Here is a 23058-nt window from a genome sequence, read left to right on the forward strand (position 1 = left end):
TCTTTGGGCACTGTGGACCCTCTCCCACATTTCAGACCTTTGGATGAAAGCACTCTTTCAAGGTTTTCTTTCCTAGATAATGGAAACACTACATAGAATTTCAAGGACTTCCCTCCTCCTGTGCTAACATTGTGTTTCTGGTGATGTTGGAACACCTGGCAACATTATTGGAGCAGGTGCAGGACTGATGAGTTAGTGCGTGAGACATGTCTCCCTCCTCCTCCCTGCCTTGGTTTGCTATTCATTGTACTTAGTTGTGTTTCCTGGCAACCAGGATGCTAGATGCTGGCCAGTAACAGCAGTGCAATCTCAGAGTTCTTCCTATGCTATCTCCTGCCTCACTGCCACTCAGAGGGGAGTGGTCTGCCTGAGCAAGATGGCTGCTGCCCTATGGGGGATGACTCCGCACCAGGATCTAGCATCCAGTCTCTCAGTTCTCTCCCCAAAGCCTCCATCCCTACTCTGTCCTCTAGTGTCTCTAGTCCACTCTGCACCTGCCTCCTTACCCCACCGGAGCCCCAGGTAAGTGGCTGCAAATGAAAATATGTGTTGGTCCTTTAAACAGCTCTTTGCATGCCCAGCTATCCCTCTCTGGCAGAGAGCAACCCTGCCACTTTTTGTAGCTGGATGTTTTCTGTGTACTTTTCAGGCTCTGGTGCTCCAGGCTTGGGATCCCAGCTTAAGGTTTAAACCCCACACTATTCAGGGGGATCCAACCAGCTGCTTAAATATCCCTACTGCTTCAGCTGCAGCCTCTTTGCACCCAGCCAGCCCTCTAGAGTTTCCACCAAACTCCCTACCAGTAATATCGTACTGAAGCTGATTCTTCTGTCTGCCCAAGGTTATAAGGCTTTTCTCTCACTATCGTTCAGTTGTTTGTTCCTGGTCATTTCTCCACATTTTAGTTATAATTCCAGATTAGTCCCAGGAGGAGGTTAGTGTAACTTTCACTCACTCCTCTACTATCTTGGATCCCACCTATTAACGTAGATTTTTTGATCAAGATCAATATATAGCAAACAAGAATTATAATAAAATTCTCTCTCTCTCTCTCTCTCTCTCACACACACACACACATGCATTTATCACAGGCGTGGCCCTTGTAGTCCTGACAGCAAAACAGAGGTATCTGGCATCTGAAAAGGAGACTTCAGAAAAAACCACCCTCATGCCCCTGAAGGCACAAACCTGTTTCATGAGACACTGACACAGCTTATATTTCTCAGTAATTAGTAGAGAAAATGTTTATTATGTTGAGACACAATTTTATACTTAATGAACTTTGTCTTCTTATTTTGAACCTAACTATGGTGTGTTTTTAATACTAAGACAATTTTTAGTAAATGAAGCCAGCATTCAACTATCTTATTAAAAGTTACACTGCATGTATTTTGAGAATGGACTTGAAGTCAGACACTGTGAGCACAAATCTTCCACTTAGTACCTACTATTTATGATACTGTCCCCTTCAATCCTTGATGAAGAAGGAACATCGTGATTAAACTGACACATCACTGAGAACTCATTTGTAATGAATGATTCCTATACAAGACTTTGAACAATATATAAAAGAAGTTGTTGAAAATCTGTCCTTCTCAAGTGGCACAGGAAATGAAACTAAGAATTTGACATAGATGTCCCTCCATATAGGGCTTTTTAATGAGGCATTAGACATTTTACTTGGGATAATAGAAAATAGTGAATTAAGATTCTTTACTATGCAAACAGGACACTGGGAAAAATATGCATGATGCAAGGCAAATTGTAAACCCTATTTTTGAATGAAGGACATTGAAATGAAAAATAAAAGGGAGACAGCCATAAAAACTTGGTGAGAATGGTGCAGATAAGCTCAGTGCATTAGGTGCACCCAAGACCAGAGGCAGTACAAAGAAGTGGGTGAGGGTGTCAGATTTAAGAACTTGGAGAACACAGTGTCATTGGAGCAGTACATGTCATAGGACTGAAATATGGATATATTTTCTGAGGAAAGGAACATGAAGAGAATTTATAGATGAGAAACCCATGGTTTGTGACATTATAAAATGAGACAGTGCCGGCATCGTAGTCTAGAAAAACCCCAACACGATGGGGAGGGACAGTCACATTGAGGGTTAATTTCAAGGGATTAGAGGAGGAAGATTCCCCAAAAGCTGCATAGTCAAATTGATTATCTAATGTTACAATCCAGAAGTGATTTCTAGGTTGATCACTAGAGGTATCAGAGTGTTTTTTACCATATACCCCCAAGATCCAGGACTGTTTCTCTGACACATCCACCTCCCAGTAATGTTTCCCTGAGGTGATAACCAGTGAGCCGAGTACAGCAGACGCGTTCTTATTTGCGTCCAGATGGTGCTCATATCTCACTTGTCTCCGATCCGCAGAAATGGCAACATTTTGTTTGTTCTTGGGAGGGTCCAAGGTAATGAGAACTGTAGAAAAATTACAGAGTTGGTTGAGGGATGACACACCTATTGAGAATAACATGAGTGGAAACTGGGAAGAACTTATTTCTATTCTTGGTAATGGGTCTAACACTGCTGAACATGATATGTATGCAGTATTGGAAAGGAATTGTAGGTCTGAAAACAAGAGACATAATAGAAAACACCAAGTTCTGAAAGAAGATGAGGACAGGGGCTTTATGATGCTGTGATTTCTCCTTACCCCAATAGCGACGCACATCAGTCAGTTCTGAAATGATCAAAATCCATAATATTAACTATAAGCAAAGGAGTCAGCACTACAATATATTTACTCTCCAATCAGGGAAATATGTATGGTAGTAAACAGAAGAATGAGAGGTGAACAAGACAGCTGGTCACTCCCCATTAACTATGGCTACATCATCAGCACATGATATCCATCCTCCATTGTCACCTCTATCCACACCTAGAAACTGAACCCTCCTCCCTCTTTCACTCCCACCATCACCAGACGCCCACAGCCACCCACCAGCTCTGGCATTCCTCACCATCAAACACTTGCAGCATCCCACTCAAGTCAGGAGCTTGGAACACTCTCCTTTGTTTTGTGGAGACAGGTTTTGACTTCTTCAGAGTGAAGGTCTTACTCCTAGAGATGGCAAAAAAAGATCCCCATGGCTCTGATTTTTTGGCTCTCCACAACTACTGATTTTTGTCTATTCACCCCACTAAACACTTGAGATTCCTTCCATGGACCCCTGATTAAGGAGAGAGCAGACTTCTGACCTTAGAGCCAAAGGAATATGCTCATGTCTAACATTAGACTACACACTCCATGTTCTTAGGAAGGCCTTGACCTAGCAGAAGCACAGTTAATTCCTTCCAAAATGAAAACTAACCTCCACCTCTCTTACTTTTTGGAATCATATAAAATGACATGAAGTAATTTTTTTAAGAAAATGTTGGTTCCTTAAAGGAAAATAATGTGAGGAAAGCTCACTGAATGGATGTAGAGAGATAATACATGACAGAGAGGTGACAGAACCTGGCTCCTAGTAATTTGAGAGATACGACTATCCCGTGAGGGATTACTGTCTGGAGGGTATCAGGACTTTGAAGTCTGTTCCCCACAGGGAGGCTCTCAGAATAAAATCTGAGATTTAGGATTCTCCGGGAAAAAAAGTAACACTTGGAAAGGAAAACATTATGTATAATGAACTAATAGTGGTCAGCATTTACTGTGTTTAAATGAGCTTGTTGCAGCCATGTAGGTGTGCAAATTTAGACTCAAGGATTCTCTCCATTCATTCTGGCTTCAAAAGTGCATGGTCAAGAGGGATCAATTGTTTGCACCAGGGCCAAAATATTCTTTGCGAATGAAGTCTGTTTTTGAAAAATATAGAGAACTATATAGAAGGGACCTGGTTTCTTCTATTTCCAAGGGAGAAATTAAATTAAAAAAGAATCCTCTCCAATTCTGAGTGCTTGGCAGATACAGAAGACATGACTTATCCACAATAGATAAAGTCACTATGAAATATGGGAACCTGAGTTAAATACTTGAATGCTGGGTGAACAAAATTTATGAAGTCACATGGCTCTGACACTGCAACATCTCATCCCTAACAGCTGCTGACCCAAACTCTGCAAATCCCCCATCCCAACTTAAATTCGCCACTGTAGAAACTGGTCCATTCACAATAGTTAGAGAACACTCAAACCATAGCATGTGAACAGAAATTTAAGATAAAACTACACCCAAATTTTCCAGCCCTGAGGAATATTTTATTCTAATTATTCACCAGATAACTTTAATGACTTTTAACCTCTTTTCACAGCACAAAAGGACCACCTCTGGTCTCCCACACATACCTTTCCATGATTTCATTCACTTCCTAAAGAGAAAAGAGAAAACATGAGTCAAGCAGTAATAAGCCTCCTCACTTACAAAGCTTCATCACATCCCCACCACTCCCTGATATAGTGGGAATAGAGATGGTCTCAAAGTGAGACCCAAGAAGTAAAGAGAAGACCCAGGTCAATCATTCAAGAAGACTCATGTGAAGTTTTCAGGTTTCCTAAAAGGTAGAACAAACTTTCACTTGTGGAACCACAGCATGAGGCTTCTACTACCTGGACATGAGGTATAGTTAGAGGTAAAACATGAGGCCCATTATATTTTACCCATATTCATAAGGCTCTCATGAGATTATTTGAATAATTCATGGCTTTTTCATTTATTGAACATGAATGTAAAGTGATATACTATTGCTTGTCAAACATTAGGCCATAATTGGGAGAATCAAAGATGACTGGTTGTGGTATTCCTCAGGAAGTGTACATGACTTCTGCTGAGGGTACAAGCAAACAAATGCATTAATGTAGGCTTTTTGCAAGTCTCTGCTCACTTTATACACTGTCTATAATTGGCCTCATTAACTCCCCAAATTCGACATGTGTGATTGATTTCCAAATTTTATTTTTATGGAGTTTTGTCTTAAATGCAGGTTAACACATTCCCTAGTGAAGAAGCTATATGAACCAGTACCTTAAGATTCTTCATATGTACCTTACCCTCCACCAAATACATTGTCTCTTCCCTCTCTTCCCTTCCTATACCTCTTTGTTCATGTTACTACTATCCCCTTGGTCACTGTCACAATAGTATAACATTTACCTGCATCTCATTGTCTACGGAGCCAGTTTATTCCACATCGTTAACAGTTGCTTGTCATCTGAACTTTTTTTATCATGACACTTTTATTTCTTTGAATACATATATACCAGTATATTTGGTCTTCTCTATCTCAGACTAACTTCTTCCACAACACGATAAACTAGGCAAACTGCTGGGTTTATACACACACACACCCACACATACGTGGCTTTGCTCTCTATATTAGAAATTTGTTGCAGTATGATGAAAACCAATTAAAAGTGGATGAAGTAGAGGAAAAGAATTTGGGGGACAATACTTTATCTATGTCATTCTCCAAACTCTATTTGTGTTTTCTGTATTGACTTTCTCCTCAGTTCATGAAGAAAACATGAATCTCCTCATATAAATCCCATATGAAAAGAGAACTGGTCTTCCTGGTTATATCAAATAATTCTGAGGCCTGCATGACACTGGCCGGTGTTGGATCAAGTTCCCATATTAAGGCATCACCATGTTGTTGCTGTAATATAGAAAGCAATGTTGGAGGCTAGTATCCATATTTTACTGGAATTAATTTAGTATTAATATAGACCATGATAAAATAGGATGCATATTGTGTTCAGAAAAGCAACTACCACAGAAATAGAAACTAGTAACACTTAATATTTTATACTAAAAATGTCTGTTTAACTCAAAAGAAGCTTGTTGATGGGAAAGAGAGCAATGAAAATTATAGGCAACATATAGAAGAGAATGATAATATAAATTAAATAGAGCTGCATGGGAATTGCATTAAAGGTTATTGTCTTAAACCACCAAATAAAAGGCAGAGATATTTGGACTAGATGAAAAGCAATTTCATTATTGCTAGTGATATGAGGCATATTTTTTATTCAAAGACACACATATGGCAAAAGTAAATTGATAGAATTCTGGTCAAAATGCTGGAGTACATAAATGCTGTGATTATCTCCTCCCACAACCATATGAATATTATAACTAAATTACAGAATAACCATCTTTGAGGACCACATGATGATGAGCTGAACATAACTCCTATAACTAAAGATGTAGAAAAGAAACAACCTCGAGTCTGGTAGGAGCGGCTGACACAAAACTAGCTGGTACCGCACCCTCTGTAGATGTTAAGAAGTAGTAGGAATATCTTGGATGCAGAGGGGCCACCTGAGAAATGAGAAGTCCCAGCACCACATCCAACTCCACAGCCAGGAGTGCCAGTGCTGGGAAGAGGAGTCCCACAATATCTGGCTGTCGAATCCAGCATGGACTCAGTCCAGGTGAGATGGAGGGCTACTGAAACACCTGGCATCTTCTTAAAGGACCCTGGCACAGAGTCACTTCCTCATAACACTTATCCTAAGTTCCAGAGAGGAGATAGAAGCTTGTAAAGTGCCAGAGACATACGGGGGAAACTGAATTGTCTGGCTTCAGGTGGAAGACTGGTGGGGCAACTTCCCAAGGACTAGAGTGCTGGGAGGCACCATTATTCTCTTGGAGAGCCCTGTCCATACACAGCCAGCAGCACAGGCCAGGGACAAATCTGAGTATCTACAACCAGGGTAACACCACTCATGCCCCATCCTGGTGATTCTCTGAGAGACACCTGGAGCTCTGTGCACATGTGAACACAAAAACAGCAAAGGACACTACTACATAATAAGGCCACTCAGACAAGACTGGAAGACATGGCAGATGTACCTAATACATAGAAATAAACATAGGGAGGCAGCCAAAGTGAGAAGACACAGAAATGTGTCCCAAATGCAAGATCAGGATAAAACTTCAGAAAAAAGAAGTATTTGGTTTGGAAGTTCTTACAGGGAAAAGAGGTGGAAGCAAGAGAGCGATTTTAGGGGAGGCTGATTTTTCTGATTGTCTTCTCTTCAACACATTTCAAAATAAACAAAATGGATTCAAGCAATCCACCAGATGCAGAACTCTAAACACTGGTTATAAGGAGGCTCACTGAACTTAGGGAAAGAATAGATGATCTCAGTGAGAACTTCAACAGAGAGACAGGAAACATAATGGAGCAGATAAAAAGCATAAGAAAGACCAAGTGAGCAATGAAGAATGCAGAAAGATAATCTTAAGAGCAGCAAGGGAAAAACAGTCGCTTACCTATAAATTTCCTATAAGACTATCAGCTGATTTCTCAACAGAAACTTTGCATGCCAGAAGGGATTGGCATTAGTCAACTGATGAAAAGCAAGGCCCTACAACCTAGATTACTCTGGCCAGCAAAGCTATCATTTAGAATTGAAGGAGACACAAAGAGCTTCCCAGATAAGAAAAAGTTTTACAAGAAATGTTAAAGGGAATTAAGAAAAAGGAAAAACATTACAATGGCATCTGTAGACCCTTTCACAAAATGAATGCACAATACACATTCTTTTCAAATTTATATAAAAATGTTTAGGTTATCAAGCAAGTGTCAATACATTAAAAAACTGGCATAATAAAATTTATGCTTTTTGATTAGAGAGGAATTGAATTTAAAATATTCATAAGAAGAAATAAGTATAAAATCACCCAGTGTTTCTAATTAAACAATAGATTCAAAGATACTAATAACTGAACAACAACAAAAAAAATCACAAAAGAAATTTGAAAGTAAGTTAGACTGAATCAAAATAACAAGTAAATAATCAATATAGAATATAGCAAAACAATGTATTTATATTATTGAAAATGACACAGGAGAGACTGTGTCAAACCAGTGGTCTAAATTCTCATTTAAGAAACTAGCAAAATAACAGAAAATAAACACAATACATGCATATGAATACACACACTCAGTACCCATGTGAAAATACACAAACATAAAGGAAGCAATATAATTAAGAGCAGAAATCAATGATATAGGAAAGTTAAAATGCGTAAATAAATAAAACAACAAAGTTTATTCTTGAAAAACATCAGTAAAATTAACTAAACCACCAAGTTGACCAAAAAAAAAAAGCATGTCATCTTATAAGAAATAAAAGAGAGGACATTACTGTGGTTACTATAAAAATGAAAGAGGTTCTAAGGGATTATAATGACTAACTCATGCTTATAAATGACAACTTACTATGCACAAATTTCTACAAAGATTTGCATTATCAAAATCTGACTCAAGAAATGTTTAAAAACTTAAGAACACTCAGTACAGGAAAATATATATATTTTACTATGTTTATATATATTTATATAAATTTATATATTGAATAATATATATATTACTGCATTTATATATGTATGCATTCAATATATAAATTTTTATATATTGATAAAATAATATATGTATAAGTATATGTGCATATATATATATTGGAAAACACTCCAAAAAGTAAAAGCCCAAAGTGAGATAGTTTCACTGGTGAATTTATTGAATTATTAAGGAGTAAATAATATCAATCTTTCACAATTCTTTAATTAAAAATTACAGTTGAGAAAAATCTCAACTCATTCTATGGAGAAAAAACAAAACCAAAACTCTCAGGACATGAGGAGGTTTCTGAAAACTGTTCTAGGCTTCAACACAGACATTAGGGGCCTATAGAATATAATTGGAAACAATGAATCTTCTCTCCACAGTCAAAATTTTTTACTGGAATTGATATATTAATAAAAATAAGATCTTCCTTGTTATTCATGCATTCAATTATTCCTACAACCTCTGAAATAGACGCAGGAAAAGGTCACTGCAAGACCATGAGAACCTCAGTGTCACCACCAGAAACATCGCAGTCACAGAGCAGTGCAGGAAATTTAGATTTCATTTTCCTCAAGTTCAGATGCTGGGGCTTCTTCCCAAGTCTTACCTGCAGCATCCTCCTCATTGACCCCTGCAGCCGATGCTCCAGCTCTGAGATGAGATCTCTCAACACCTGGCTCTGCTGGACCAGCTCACTCTCAGACTGCTCCAGATCATGGAGAATATCTCTTTCCTCCTTCACCAACTTTTGCAGCTCCTTCTGCTCCTCAGTGTCCAGAAAGACTCTCAGTTTTTTAAAGCAATCCTGGACAATTTGTCTCTCATTTTGTATTAGATTCTTCAGGAATGAGAAAGAGAAAGAGGGACTCAAGCTATCAGGCAGAGCCTGGAAGCCAGAAAAAGAAGTATTTGATTTGGAATATCTCATGGGGAATGGAAATGGAAGCAGGAGAGCAATTTTGGGGAAGGGTATTTCCCATTATTTTCTCTTCAACACATTCCAAAGTAATAGCCTCAAGTGTGCATTATTGAAGCCAACCTTGAAGCAACAGAGGACACCTGGTGTGGCTCAGCTTTCACATAGCTGCCCAGGACAATCATGCCTCCCTGCATTATTTGTGACCCTCAACCCCACTCTCCACCTAACACAGAGCACTGGGGGACAGAGCCATGAACCGTTGGAAATTGTCCTCCCCTGGAAGAGCTCAAGGCTTAAAATAATGACAGCACTGAACACAGAATTCACTAGCCATCCTCAGCAGATAGTCTCTCTGAGAATCACTATCCTACAAATATCTGTTCATTGTGACAGGTTCTGTTTCAGCCCCTCACCTATCAGGAAAAAATAAAGAGTGCCTAATCAGTGACTGGACATATCAACTCTCAGGGAATAGGAGGAAGGGAACTCCTCTGGACTAAGATCAAGGACCTACCCAGATTTTTGCCTAAATCCCTCAGGAAGAGTGCCCCTCTACCTTCCAAGAAGTTCTCTCTTTTTTGATGTCAGCTTCCAACTTCTCAGCTTTCTGGTGTTCAGCCCTCAGCCTGTCCAGAGCTGCCTGAAGGTTTTCCTGTGAGGGAGGAATCACACCGGAGGCTAGCTATGGGCTTTCTCAGTTTCAGAATAGAGGACAAATAGGGAAAAATCAGGCTGATCTCTAAAGAGACTGGAGATTATAGGAACTGTGAAACACCAATTAGAATCTGTGACTTGGAAACCTGATGTGGTGAATGTTTTGTCTAAGTCTCAGGTGATAGAAGTCCCCATTCCCAGGTCAAGAGAAGACTGATTCTTTGTCATAAAAGAAGAAACCTGATCCTGTAGTATGGAAAGAATTTAGGTATCAATCCACCTAGTTGCCCACCTACCCATCCTGTACAAAGGGGCAGTGACAGCTTTGCTTATGTACCAAACCTCCACCTATTAGCACAAGTTATAGAAAATATCTATGGCTTTTTTGAGTCTGCTCATTGTTTTGCAATTGTGTGGAATGCATGGAAATGTTCTTCAGGCCTTGGAAGGTAAGCATGGGGGCAAAAGTGATCACAGGACTCAGGACTAGGGTGGCTAAATAAATACAGTCAATGCAAAGCAGACATTTCCCATCAGGTATTATTTTCTGTCCTGTCTTTCCTCCATCCTGTTACCTGGTACTCCTGGGCAACCTCCTCCATGAGGAATGTATGGTGACCACAGTGCTGTTGAGACCTCTCGCAAAGCCAGCAAATGAACTTCCCATCCTCCTTACAGAAGAGCAGGAGTTTCTCTCCATGGCGCTCACAGAGATCACTCTTTTGCTCCTCCTCTGGGCTCAAATTGGCCTCCCTAAGTGTCTCTACTATGTTGGCCACATGCTGATTAGGCTGTAGGATCCCAGGCTGGTAACTGCTTTGGCACACAGGGCAGCTGCTCTCTCTTTCTTTGCTGACTGTGGATTCCTTGTTGTTTGCAGTGATGCAGGCTTGGCAAAAGGTGTGCCCACAGCACAGGCTCAGGGGTTCTGTCAGGAGCTTCAGGCAGATGGGGCAGGTCACCTCCTCCTTCAATTTCAACAGGATTTCTGAATCCATCACAACCTGTCCTGATCTGAGGCTTCTCTGGCTCAGAGATTTCTGCCAGATTGGAGAGACTAAAGGGGGCAGAGTAAGAAATGTAAGAATAAATGATGCTGTGCAGATACCACAGACAGGGCAAGAACACATGTTGAAGGACAAATACAAAAATAGTAGAGAGACAAAGAAAGGAGCTTGGTGACCTTGTAAAAAGAACAATTCATAACATTTTTTAATACTCTTCTTAGTTTATCTGACATGGCAAATTTCATTTTTATTTGTGCAATGGTTGGTATTGTCCTTTACTTATACAAAATGAAAGGATGACCTGAGGCCTTTCTAGCAAGATCCTTGTGTGACCCCACATCTCTCCTGCTTCTTCTTTCCCGTGTGCAAACACAGCCTCGATGATGAAAGCAACAAACCCCTTATGCATCTGAACTTATATACCTGTTCTTCTCTCAGTATGCAATGCTGCCCCTGGTGTAAGGAGGACTCGCCCACTTCCTTCTGTTAATCGCTCCTTACATGTTCATTTATCAGAAAGACCTCCTCTGACTGCTTATTTACAGTGTAACCATTGCCATCATTTGCTGAATGTTTGAAATGATTTCTCTTATTGTCATGACATAACATGCGACAATGTGTTTGTCTATGTGGCCGGATCAAATCCTTTATCAGATGTGTTCATAGAGGCAGTGAGTGACTTACAAAGACTTTTTATCTTCAACATGCACAGTTGTGATGAACCTAATGTACTCAGGGTCCCCTTCAGAGGTCGGACCCTACCACACTGAGTTAATCAAAGACATAACAGGTAACTTAGAAGGTTCTGTGAAGTCTTGTGTGGATAAATGGTGAAATCTCATGGTTGCCTGGAAAATATGCCAAGGACACTGATAGGAGCTCCAAAGTGTGTATGTATGTGGATGGAAGGGAGGGAAATGGCATCAATATATTTACAGGATCACAGAAGTCACATACTTGGAGAAATAAGAAATAGATTAAATGAATATCTGTCCTGGAAAAGAAGTCTCAAATATTAGGAAAGGTCATTCGACTAATTCTTAATGACTATGAATTACATGCTAACAACTAAACTAATACCTACAAACAAAATGATGAGTCTAAACAGAGTTTGAACCACTATGACCCTGACATTCACCTGCAAAGTGACAGGAAATTAAATAATCAGCCGACAAGCCGATGCGAGAAACACTACTAGACCAGTGTGCATGCTGTTGGGAAATCAAACAATGGGGACAGATAGTCAGTTGTCCAGCAATTCCAACTTGAAAACAAAAGGGTGAACTGAAAGCTGAAGAAGGGGAAGGAAATATGGAATATGAGTGAGGAAAAAATGTATTAGGGAAAGAAATGTCCTGTTCATGAAAGTTGTATCACCCTGTCTGAATTTGGGAATGGCAGTGTAGCCGGTGTGCAGAAAACTGCTAGGCCTTTGGTATCATGTGAGCCTGCAGTGTCCCCAGTATTGTGACATTAGGGGTCTTTTCCAAGAGCAAAACAAATTATCCATGTTTTGCCCACAGAGAGAGGAGGGACATAAATAGCTTTGCCCTTGCGTGGTGGGGTGTTAGATGGATCCACTGTGGGAATGGGAAGATGAGTCGGATGCATGCACAGGTGGCCAGGGGAGAGAAGATGAGAGCTTCCAGGACAAGGTCAGGAAGCAAATGCAGAGCAGGGAAGACAGTGAGACATAGGATGAGGTAAGAAGAAAAGATGGCAGTTAGATTAGGTATCTGGGAACAAAGAGTCAACATCAGGCTCTTTCTTCCTGCAGAGGTAATATTGGTTTACTCTCCTAATAAGTTGGGTATTTGGTTTTGATTTTGGTTTCTGAGAAACTTATGAGACTACAATAAAGTGGAAGGTGAGCTGCATAAAGCCACATGACTGATAACAAAAATAGCCTGATGTGGAAAGTGCATTTGGAGGGCTTCCTATACAATTGAAATGCCACTTAATAAGCTTAGATTCATTTTTCATGAGGGGATTGTGACTTTTCTAACCAACAAGGGCCCAAACTTAGGCCTTTGGATGCTGTGCTTATGAGCTTTCACAAAATAAACAGTACACTGTAGCTCTGCGCTTACATAACCAAAGCTGTTTCACACATGTCCACTAATTCTGGCTTCTTAAAAGACTGAAAAAAAAAGGAATAAAGGGCCTTCTATTATAGTACTGTGAGGACCATCACTGAGAGCTCACCTGAGGCAGCCATTGTTGACATGCCTGGTTTCCTGTCCTGTATCCCTAGATTGGCTAAGTACCTGGCAGTGTATATCTTACCAGGTCACATGAATAGGAATGACCATCCCAATTGGAGAAGATACTGGTGGTCATTTAAAGAGGATATCACAGAGTGCTAGCACAGTGATGCTCATTCACCTACCTGGGCTCAGTATGGCCACAGTCTAGGCTCAGAATTTCTCTCAGGAGCTCCAAGTAAATAAGACTATGAATCAATAAAAAAAGAAAGATAAGATCTCAGTAGAAGGTTGTCAAACGTTGATGGGAAAGGAAATATCTGCAGTATGAGATAAGGTATTCTCTTTGTTTGGTGCTAGGAAGGGAAAGGTTATAAAGGCTAAAGGTTATAAAAGGTATGAAGATAAATTTAGGTCTGCTAACTCTGTCCTCTGGTGCCCCATTCATCATGCATGAAGGGAACCTGATAAGGAATGAGGTTGAAGGAGAAGCAGAAGTGTATTCCACCTAATGGTCCAAATGCTGAAAATAGCCCACAGGCCATATGCAGGTAGTCCCCCGCTGCAGGGACTGTGGTCCAGATCAGGCTCTGATGAACTGCAATATCAGAAGTAGGCATTGCATCAGGTGTAATTATTAAATGATGTCTACCTGTGTTTACGGTGTAAGCATGATCCATATATGGGGTAAGGAAATCCAATTATTTGTCATCCCAGTCAACATCCAACCAATCCTGAGACACAACAAGAGCTTATAGAGAAGGGAAGTGCTGATCAAGCATTCAGCCTTGGGGCTGCAGAATTTAATTTTTGTGTGGCTTCCAGGACCTAAGGTCAAATCACCTGATGCTACAGGGCACAGAAGAGGAAAGCTCAGAGGAGCTGGAGGCCTGACAGATAAAGGTTCGCCCCCCACAACCTGAGCAGTGACGCCAGGGCTCCGGAACAAGCAGGAAGAGACCTAGAAGTGAAAGCGTGAGTGCTGCACAGATATCAAAAATGCCTAGACCATCCCTGAGGACTTATGCTTTTGACCCCACATCAGGCTGCTTAACCCAGGGACCTGTGCCCCAGAGCTGAACCTACAAAGCATCTGCCTTGAAAAACGAACAAGTCTTAAGCCCAGGAGAACCCTAAGGGTGTAGGGCACAGGGAGTCCTCTCTTAGGGGGTCCTGCTCAGGATTTAAAAGACTTACAGAACTTGCCCCAGGACGCGGGGCAGAAGCAGAAGTTTGAGAAGTACTTAGACCAGGAAAGAGATCCATCTCCTGCAGGAGGAGTGGAAGCTGGTTGGACTGTCACCAGAGGCAGAGATGTGGGGTGGTGATCCAGGAACTACCTAGCCAGGGCAGGGCTGCATCTCCCTCTAACCCGTAGGTGCCGCTGGTTATACCTGCTCCATCCCCCTGCTGCAGCCGCGCAGCCAGAGCTGACTGGGGAGTGCCCACGCCCCACTCCTCTCCTCTCCTCTCCTCTCCCAAGGCTACACCCCTGCGCCACCATCGCGGCTCTACCGAAGCCAATCCACCACTCTGGCCCAGTCCGAGTCTTTAGCCTTGGGCAGCCCTCACAGGACGCCCTTTGAGCTCCTGGCTGGGTGCCTGGGGCGGGAAGGGGTGCGGTTTTGTGCCCCAAGGCCTGTAGCAGCGGAACACGGAGTTCTTGGAAGGCTGCTACCCTCTAGGCACTGCACTGAGAGCAGAAGGAAACTCACCCGCAATCTTCGTGGGGAAAAGGCCTATTCACTTGTTCTGCAGTTCCAGTCTGAGGGGCAGTCATGCGCAGGATTCACTCTCCACACCAGAGGCCCGTTTTCACAGAGAAGTTAACTAAGAGCAAAGCAAAAATGAAAGTTAAATTCTTAGGGGAGGGGCAGGGAAGGAGAAAATCTGTGGACCAATGAGGGGCATTCACATAGGGCACATTGGAAATACCAAGATTTTGTGCCTGGGTCAGAGCAGCCAGGGCCTACATTTTAATCCTAGCTGAGCTCTGCTCCCTGAAGCTGTTCTCAGGGCTCTGAGAGTATTCATCTTTGGAGAATTAGGCTTCCCTAGGCTGTGTACTGTCCCACACATCAACCTCATCTTGGTACCTCATGAACGCGGTGTTCTGAGGAGGGAATAAAGTCTGTCTTTTACCACAGTGAGGACCCACGCTGAAGGCTCACCTGAGGCCATGATACTGGCAGCTCTCCCGTCCTGTAGGCACCAGCTGAAGGAAGTGAATCTGCCCATTTGTGTCCTGTTAGGTCATGTGAGAGGGAATGGCTGCTCAGATCTGAAATTACCCCAGATGGTCAGTCAGAGGGACTCTCCCAGACTGGTAGCAGGGCGATGCAGACTCTCAGAACCTGGCTTCAATAGGGACAAAATGACACTTTTTCCTAAGCAGACTGCAGACATCAAATTACATGAACTGTCCTTTGGGGAGCAATGTCACCTAATACTATTTAACAAATAATCTCTATAGTCCTAGCATAATAAAAAGTAAAAAGAAAGGTAATTGTGATGAATAATTTTTTGAGTCAATGTGACTGACCACAGGGTTCCCAGATTAAACAGTATTTCTAGGTGTGACTGTGCAGGTATTTTTTCCAGGTAAGATCAGCTTTTGGATCTGGTCTCAACAAAATGGACTGAGGGTCTGGGCAGAGGACCTGTTGTATTTAGTACACAAGGACTTCACAGCAGCTGTTATATCTGGTTTGAACAACGTAGTTCAGAGGTGAGAGAAGGAAAAACCGTAGACACAGTACTTGCGTGATGAGAAAACCCACACTTGACGCCCAATGAACTTTTCATTTAGAATCCAGAATCTGTTCCTATGACATTTTTCTGAGAAGAAGCAATATATATTAAAGCTTGACACGTACAAGCTTCACACTCTGTGAGGAGTAGGCTTCTGTTGGGGTCGTGGATGCTGTTTTGTTTTTTTGTTTTTTTTTTAAAGATGTCCTAGTGTGAAAAACTTTTCTTTTGTGTTTGATAACTCAGGTACTTTACGGTAAGTTGTTTCACATTTTGAGCTGGAAGCCTGGACATTCCAGGGAACACAAACCCATGAATATCCTTGGAGAGATACTTGTTGTATAATTCCACAAGAGTACAGGTTTTTCCTAATGAGTTATGGCTTCAGTCATTGTGGCAACAGGGTGACAGGAAAGCAGAGATCAAAGGGACTATAAATAAGGATCAGTTTCCCCCAGTGTCTATGAGAGAAGAGTGTGTGTGTGTTGAAAGTAGCTATCTTGGAATCCCTCTCCCATGACAGGTCTTCCACAAATGGAGAACTAAAGAATTTCGTGTGAAACAGGGACCAGAGCAGACACTGGCCAAGTAGCCCATTTTATGAATTTCTCTTGGCCAATAAGTATGTTGAGAAGAGCCGGAAATGCAAATGTCAAAGACACAGTGACCACACCCTATGCTGCAGGAACTATCACTCCTGTGCTTTTCTCGCTCCTGAGGACAACTGCAGCCTTTCAGCTCCCTGGAAGGAGTGAAGCTGACCAGGAAAGGGAGACATTGACTTACATACGCCAATGCTGAGGGAGGCCGTACAGAGCTTCTGACCCTGCCACTGTGTGGGGAACCGTTCCACATGTGGGAAATGTGGCTCAACCCCCACTCGGAAAAGCCAGTGGGGAGCGAGGTTGGCGGACAGGACCCACATCCATGTATAGGTTCTCCAGTGGGAAATTAGGCCTGTATTGTACCTATACTGCTATGACACTTGCTCTTGCTAAAACTCCCTCACCCTGAGGCAGCAAATGTTTACTGAGTATCTTTATCTTCCCAAAATCTGGGGTAGACCTTCCAGGTATGGAACATAGCCATTTCGACCATTTCTCCTTTTACATTGCAAATATCCTCCTTTGATGTATTCAGTGATGTCCTCTCCTTTGTCTGCAGAAGATAACCACCCAAAACAAACCTATGCATAATAAATGAGGACCATCTTTGATGTAAGGGGCCTAGAAAAACAATAAAAGCCTGTCCAGGCAGGGGTCTTGGGCCCTCTCTCTAACTTGGAGAGCGGCCACGCAGCCCCTTTTTCTCCACAGGATTTCTGTAGTCCGTGTGTATTTGAATATTGCAACCACAACAGATCCCGCTGGCCGGGATTTGCGTCACCTCCATCACTGTAAGTCATACTGTGAACCAATAATGAGACATGGAGATCTATCCGGGCAACACAGAAAATGCTTTCATTAGAAAAGAGAATTGCTATGGAATTAGAAAAGAATGTCAAATCAACCTATATCTAGTATATTCACTTAGATTAAGGAAAAAAACTATTCCAGTAGTTGAAATAAGAGTAGGTAGCTACAACAAAAGATAAAACTTTATTTTAAAATAAAAAAGTCACTAAATGCACAATACAATATAGTTAACTATAGGCAGAATGTTATTTAGAAGATTTGTAGAACTTATTCATCTTGCATAACTGAAACTTTAAATCTGTTGAACTGCAACACCTTAAAAATTTAAGGGGTTAGATCCCATAGTGTTTTTAGCACAGTAAAAATAAGACAATGTGATTGATAGATAGACTGTTGACTTGCAAATTCAAAGAGAATGTTTGTTATTTTAAAATATTTTATTATTTTTATGTATTTACTTTTAGAGAGACAGTGGAAAGGAGGGAGGAGAGGGAGAGAAACATCAATGTGCAAGAGATTCACGAATCAGTTCCATCTCACTCACCTCCAACTGGGGACCTGACTTGCAACCCAGGCATGTGCCCTACCTGGGAATTTGACCACCAACCTCTTGGTTCACAGGCCAGTGCCCAGTCCACTGAGCCATACCAGCCAGGGCCAAAAGGAATGTTTACAAAATAAATTACAACCTAGAATTGTATACCAGAAAACTATCTACAAGATAACATATAGTTGAACATTTAAATAACAGAAACATTTATTATGAGAAAAGATGAATAAAAATGATGTGGTACCTTAATCAAGTTATTCTTTTTCAAAGCATAACAAAGGCATTAATATCCAAAGTAAATTAATATGCATTCCTAGCATTCACTATTTGAAATCACAGAGAAATTTAGTCAACAACAATCTGGACCACTGCTTATGTGCTAAGGAATGAGAAAGTTAGTGTAAACATTCTATTTTTCAAATCTCACAATGTTTTTATGTTATCTTAGTATTTTTATTTTTGATGAGAAACTGAATCCAATTTAATTGAATATGGACCAGTAGGTAGCAACATCACTATGATTATGAAATTCTATCGAATTTCAAAGTCAAGGCTCTTAACTGTCCACTGCTCACTCTCTACAACATGTCACCTGCAAGAGCACCCTCATCATTAAGTATTCAACTTGGCTTTAACCACTACTGTGAGTAGCTCCTGCTTCACTAATGGCTATGTGGATTGAATACATCAATTAATATTCCTGGCACCTAAGACTTTCCCATGATGCTCCAGGATCCTTTTGTAACTCAGCATTTCCTGGATTTTTCCATTTTACCCCCATCCTAGGGAATTTGGCTCCTACCTATTCCTGGGAAATGAACTCTGAAGGAATGGCCCCTGAGTTGGAGATACACAGACCCAGTTCAAATCTTAGTTCCTCCACTCATTAGCTATGGAACTTTCGAACATACCTCATAAGTTTATAAATTCCTTTACTTCCCTAATAGTTTTTATATTTTTGAAAATTAACTTTGATAAAAAATACTCTGTATGTAGTTATACATTCATGTTTATACATACCTGTGCGCTATGTGTGTAAATATTGTAAGTGTGCATGTACATATCTTTCCCAGGCCAAGTATTCTCTTCTTCCTTCCAGTGGGACAAGTTATTACCCCTCTATGTTTTCATGTTTATTCTGTGCAGTACCCTGCCCTAATTTATAATGCATACTTCTCTAAAAAAATGTATGTTTCTCCTGGGGAAGTCTATTCCTTATCATAACTTGAAATTGATTTTAAAAGGGGAAAAAAGTACATTTTTTCCTGGGATGGTATGTAGGGTGTTATACTCAGATGTTTCACCACAGGAGAGTTTGAACATCAAAAGGCTGTACCTAAAAGAATGTCATACTTTTGTATTTTCTGACCCAGTCCCAAGAAAGGGCCTTAACACAGTCCCAGCCTGGGTGTAAAAAGGTCTCTAAGTGAAGACTGGGTCTTGACAGCAGAACCTGGGAACCTGACAAATGAGGCTGCCACAGAAAAGCACTTCCTGCTCCTCTGAAGGGCGCAGACCTGTTGCACAGGTCACTGACACAACTTATAGACTTCAGTGATCACAAGAGGGAATATTTACTATATTGTGCAGGACACGTAAATAGGAGCTGTACATTGGGTGACAGTTTTAGACAATGATCTTAAGACTCAGGTGCAGTTTAAAATTTTAATTTGTATTTTATGAGAAAACACAAACATTTATTCATTGTTACACACCTTGTAAGAGAAGAGATGGGATTTGAACACTCTGAACATAAAATTTCCACTCTGGGTAAATATATTTTGTTTTCATTTTTCTCAGCTCTCTGAACAGCCTGCTGCTATATGCTGGGCTACACACAGACACACACTCAAAGATACTCCTCAGTTGATGGCGGTAGGCTGGGCTGATTGCAGATTGTCCTGAGCTCATGGTTGGTGGCAGACAGGTGATCCATGCCTCTTCAAATCAGTGATAATGGAAAATATGGAGAAATGGGAGGGCAGAGATGTTATACTAACATTGCTGTCTGTAAGAGGGATTAGATTTCTTTCACTGAGAATACAGAAAAGGGTAAATGAGTAAATAAGCTTGTGTTTTAACTCAAGAATGAATAGACATTCTAAAGAATAAAGACAGCAAGGAAGAAATGGTCTGGATGGAGCAGTGAGCTCAGAGGCAGATAAGCCCCAGAACAAGGAGGCTCAGGAGCCCGGGGGGCACAGGGTCATGGGAACTGGACAGTTCCAAGGATTGAAATACGGATAAGCAGTCTGAGAAAAGTGACATTTAGAGAACTTGTAGATGAGTGACCCTTGGTTTGTGACATTAAAAAATGAGACAGTGCCTGCTTCAAAGTCTAGGAAAACCCCAACTCGATGGGGAGGAGCAGCCATGTAAAGGGTCAGGACCTTGGGATCAGAGGTGGGAGAGTCCTCAAAGGCCCTGTACTCAGATTCGTCCTGTAAGCCTATAACCCAGTAGCCATTTTCAGGTTTATATCTGGAGTAAGCATTTTGATACTTTGTGCTTCGTCTAACACCGAACTTTACATTACTAGAACGTATTCTACAGTATATCCCCAAGATCCAGGCAGTCTTCTCGGACACATCTATTTCCCAATAGTGTTTCCCTGATGAGAAATATTGGGAGCCCAAGACACCATAATTACAACACTTTATAGGCCAAATTGGCACAGATGCCAACTGTCTGTGATCCTCTGAAAGGACAAGATTCAGATTGAGGTTGAAGGGATTCAATGTGATATCCACTGCAGAAAAAAAAAAAAAGGAGAGAAAAGATATGATTAAGTGACAAATACGGGTTGGTTTATCTGGTGACAAGAAGAGGGAACTTGGAAAGTGACCAGGAAGGACTTGTATTGATGGATTGGGGAAATGGGGTAAAACACTGGAGAAATGTATTATATTTAGGGCGTGAGAGAAACACATGGGGTTGAGATCATCATATCTTACTGAAACCACGAACTTCTGAAAGGGGGTCAGAACAAAGTGATTTGGAGACCCAATAACTTCTTACCCCAGTAGCACTGGACATGTGTTAGCTCTGAAATGATAAAAGATTTAATCATGTTGATTAGAAGCAAAGATTAAATACTGACAGCTATTTCTTCTCTAGAGTAGGGGCAGGGGAAGACTACCGTGAGGCTATGAACCAATGGATGAGAGGATGAATGAGAACCCAGTCATTCTCCCTTAACCACATCTTTGTCAGCAATATCCCTTCTTCTCTGAACACCCACTTTTCTATTCTCACGTTGGAACTATAGCATCTCCAGCTTAGTCTCACATCCACACTCCTGCCCTGGCTCTCCTCACCTTTAAACACTTGAAGCATTCTACTCAGATCTGGAGCACGGAATCCACACTGCAGTTTTTTGGAAATAGTTTTTGGTTTCTTCAATGTCCACACCTCACTCCTAGGGATGACAAAAAATATTGACCCCAGGTCTCTTACTTTGTGTCCCCCCCAATACCACTTTCTTCTTCTTCCATACCATTAATAGATTTGACCCTTCTTCCCTGAGAAGCCTGATGAGGGGAGAAAGGAATGCCCTGCTACTCGAACCAGAAAAAGGTTCTCCCTTCCCAGTTACCCTCTATGTGACCTTTGGAAGGTCTGCACCTCAAATAAACAGTTTCATCTTCTAAAAATAGAATAATTATCTCTTCCCTTGATACCATGTAGATATGCGGAGTTTTCCACAGCACAGCGAGTCTCCCCAAAAGGGGCCACAGATGTGGGCTTTTCAGGCATATCAGTGGTGAGAGTGCAGACCCTGGCTGTGATATGGGTCTCTTTTGAGGGCCTACGCCCTATTCCAAACCCTGAACTCCAGTGGTGTGGCCCACAAAACACATTTGAGACTTCAGGTGTTCTGGGAAAAGTTAAAAACACTTGGCAAAGAGGAAGTCGTTTTTTGAACAAAAAATGTTTAGAATTTCATGTGTTCGTAAGGAATTTGAAGCTGCTAGGTAGACTGGCAACTTTAGACACAAGGGCTAAACTTTCCTATATAAGCTTCTAAAGTATGTGAACAGGGGAGTTTAATTTTTGGCACAAGGGTCAAAGCCACAAATCACAAGGATCAGGTCTGTTTTTGGAAATCTAAAGAGAACCTTGTAGAATGGCCTGGTCTCCTCCATTCCTGTTTAAGCAAAGTAAGTATAAAGGTGCTGCCCGATAACTTATTTTAGAGCTTGATGAGGCCCTGCATGTGGTAAACACAAGTATGTATGGAATACAGGAACCAGAGAAAGGAGAGAGAGTGAATTAAGTCAGTGAAGTCATAAGAGTCTGATAGTGAAGTCTCTTATCCCTATTATCTTTACCGGCTCTAACTCCATGAATGTCAATCATGGAATTCACTACCATAGAATCTGGTTCACTCTCAACAGATATGGGCACTTAAATCCTCATCTATGATCAGCAGTTTGAAATAATACTGCATCTAAGTTTTCTTGCTTTGAGAGACTTTTCATTCTGGTTGATGACCAAATAACTCTCATGACTACAAACCTTTCTTCATAACACAAATGCACCGCTCCCGGTCACCCATACGCACCATTTCATGATTCCACTCATGTCCTAGGAAGAAGAAAGACAACACAAGTCAAGGAGTGTACATAATAAAGGAGGGTTAATGAAAGGAAAGGTAGAAAAACAACAAAGAAACCAGAGAAATCAAAAGTTATTTGAAAATATCAACAAAATTGACAAAGCTTTAGCTAGACATTCCAGGACAAAAAAGAGAGAATGGAGGTACATTACTAAAATAAGAAGTGAAAGAGGAGCTATTACTATTGACTTTATAGATATTAAAGATTATAAAGGCTATGGATTACAGCATGCCAATAAATTATATAACTTAGATTAAGTGGACAAATTCCTAGAAACACAGAAACTACCAATATTGATTCAAGAAGAAATAAAAAACTATGAATAGACCTAAAACACAGAGAAATTGGATTAGAGATCAAAATCTTTCTGCAAAGAAAAGTCTAGCCCCAGATGGCTTTACTGGGGAGTTCTACTAAAAGTTTAAAAATGAAATAATACAAATAATTCATAAATTATTCCAAAAAAAATCAAGGGCACATTTGCCAACTTATTCTATAAACCAGGAATATTCTGATGCTAAAAACAGACAAAGACATCATACATAGAAAAAGTCAACTATAGGCCAATAGCCTTTATGAATATAGACACAAACTTTTTCAACAAAATAGTACAAGGTTGAATCCAACAAAA

The 23058-nt window shown here is 40.9% G+C and overlaps 2 protein-coding genes and 1 long non-coding RNA gene across 8 annotated transcripts in view; 1 reads left to right on the forward strand and 2 right to left on the reverse strand.

Moving 5' to 3' along the window:
* Window positions 1-23058, forward strand: part of LOC139440910 (uncharacterized) — a 26206-nt gene continuing 3148 nt past the window's right edge. The window contains exon 1 of the long non-coding RNA XR_011651206.1: window positions 1-522. This is a non-coding gene — a long non-coding RNA (uncharacterized lncRNA). The remainder of the gene's footprint in view (window positions 523-23058) is intronic.
* On the reverse strand, window positions 1195-14922 carry LOC112317583 (tripartite motif-containing protein 5). Of its 4 annotated transcripts, XM_053925634.2 has the most exons (9): window positions 14808-14913; window positions 13278-13340; window positions 10457-10938; window positions 9784-9879; window positions 8916-9194; window positions 4302-4324; window positions 2978-3078; window positions 2671-2697; window positions 1195-2435 (listed from the first exon to the last, which is right to left on the reverse strand). In XM_053925634.2, the coding sequence occupies exons 3-9, from the start codon at window positions 10877-10879 to the stop codon at window positions 1915-1917; spliced, it is 1470 nt and encodes a 489-aa protein (XP_053781609.1). In that variant the 5' UTR covers window positions 10880-10938; window positions 13278-13340; window positions 14808-14913; the 3' UTR covers window positions 1195-1914. The 4 variants fall into 4 exon arrangements, with proteins under 4 accessions (XP_053781609.1, XP_053781610.1, XP_053781608.1 ...); XM_053925633.2 differs by lacking the exon at window positions 13278-13340 and having other exon boundaries at window positions 1202-2435; window positions 14808-14922; XM_024574668.4 differs by lacking the exon at window positions 13278-13340 and having other exon boundaries at window positions 1209-2435; window positions 8916-9146; window positions 14808-14922.
* The window catches only part of LOC112317582 (E3 ubiquitin-protein ligase TRIM34), a 17585-nt gene continuing 13986 nt past the window's right edge, over window positions 19460-23058 (reverse strand). For 2 of the 3 annotated variants that reach the window (XM_045183604.2, XM_024574667.3), the window contains exons 5-8: window positions 22373-22395; window positions 21126-21226; window positions 20827-20853; window positions 19460-20557 (exon numbers count right to left, since the gene is read on the reverse strand). In XM_045183604.2, coding sequence (XP_045039539.2) covers window positions 19992-20557; window positions 20827-20853; window positions 21126-21226; window positions 22373-22395 — 717 coding nt within the window. In that variant the 3' untranslated portion in view covers window positions 19460-19991. Of the gene's footprint in view, window positions 20558-20826; window positions 20854-21125; window positions 21227-22372; window positions 22396-23058 lie in introns of those variants that run through there. The other variant, XR_008426997.2, reaches the window with a different exon arrangement.

The sequence above is a fragment of the Desmodus rotundus genome, chromosome 5 (assembly GCF_022682495.2).
Source record: "Desmodus rotundus isolate HL8 chromosome 5, HLdesRot8A.1, whole genome shotgun sequence".
In the NCBI taxonomy this organism is placed as follows: domain Eukaryota; kingdom Metazoa; phylum Chordata; class Mammalia; order Chiroptera; family Phyllostomidae; genus Desmodus; species Desmodus rotundus.

Excerpts from the sequence above, each read along its gene's own strand:
- LOC112317583 (XM_053925634.2), bottom strand. The coding sequence starts at position 10,879 with ATGGATTCAGAAATCCTGTTGAAATTGAAGGAGGAGGTGACCTGCCCC. Across the intron at positions 2,698-2,977 it reads GATGCTGCAAGTGTTTGATG|AACTGACTGATGTGCGTCGC; the intron begins GTGAGGAATGCC and ends TGATCATTTCAG. Across the intron at positions 2,436-2,670 it reads TGATGTGCGTCGCTATTGGG|TTCTCATTACCTTGGACCCT; the intron begins GTAAGGAGAAAT and ends ATTTTTCTACAG.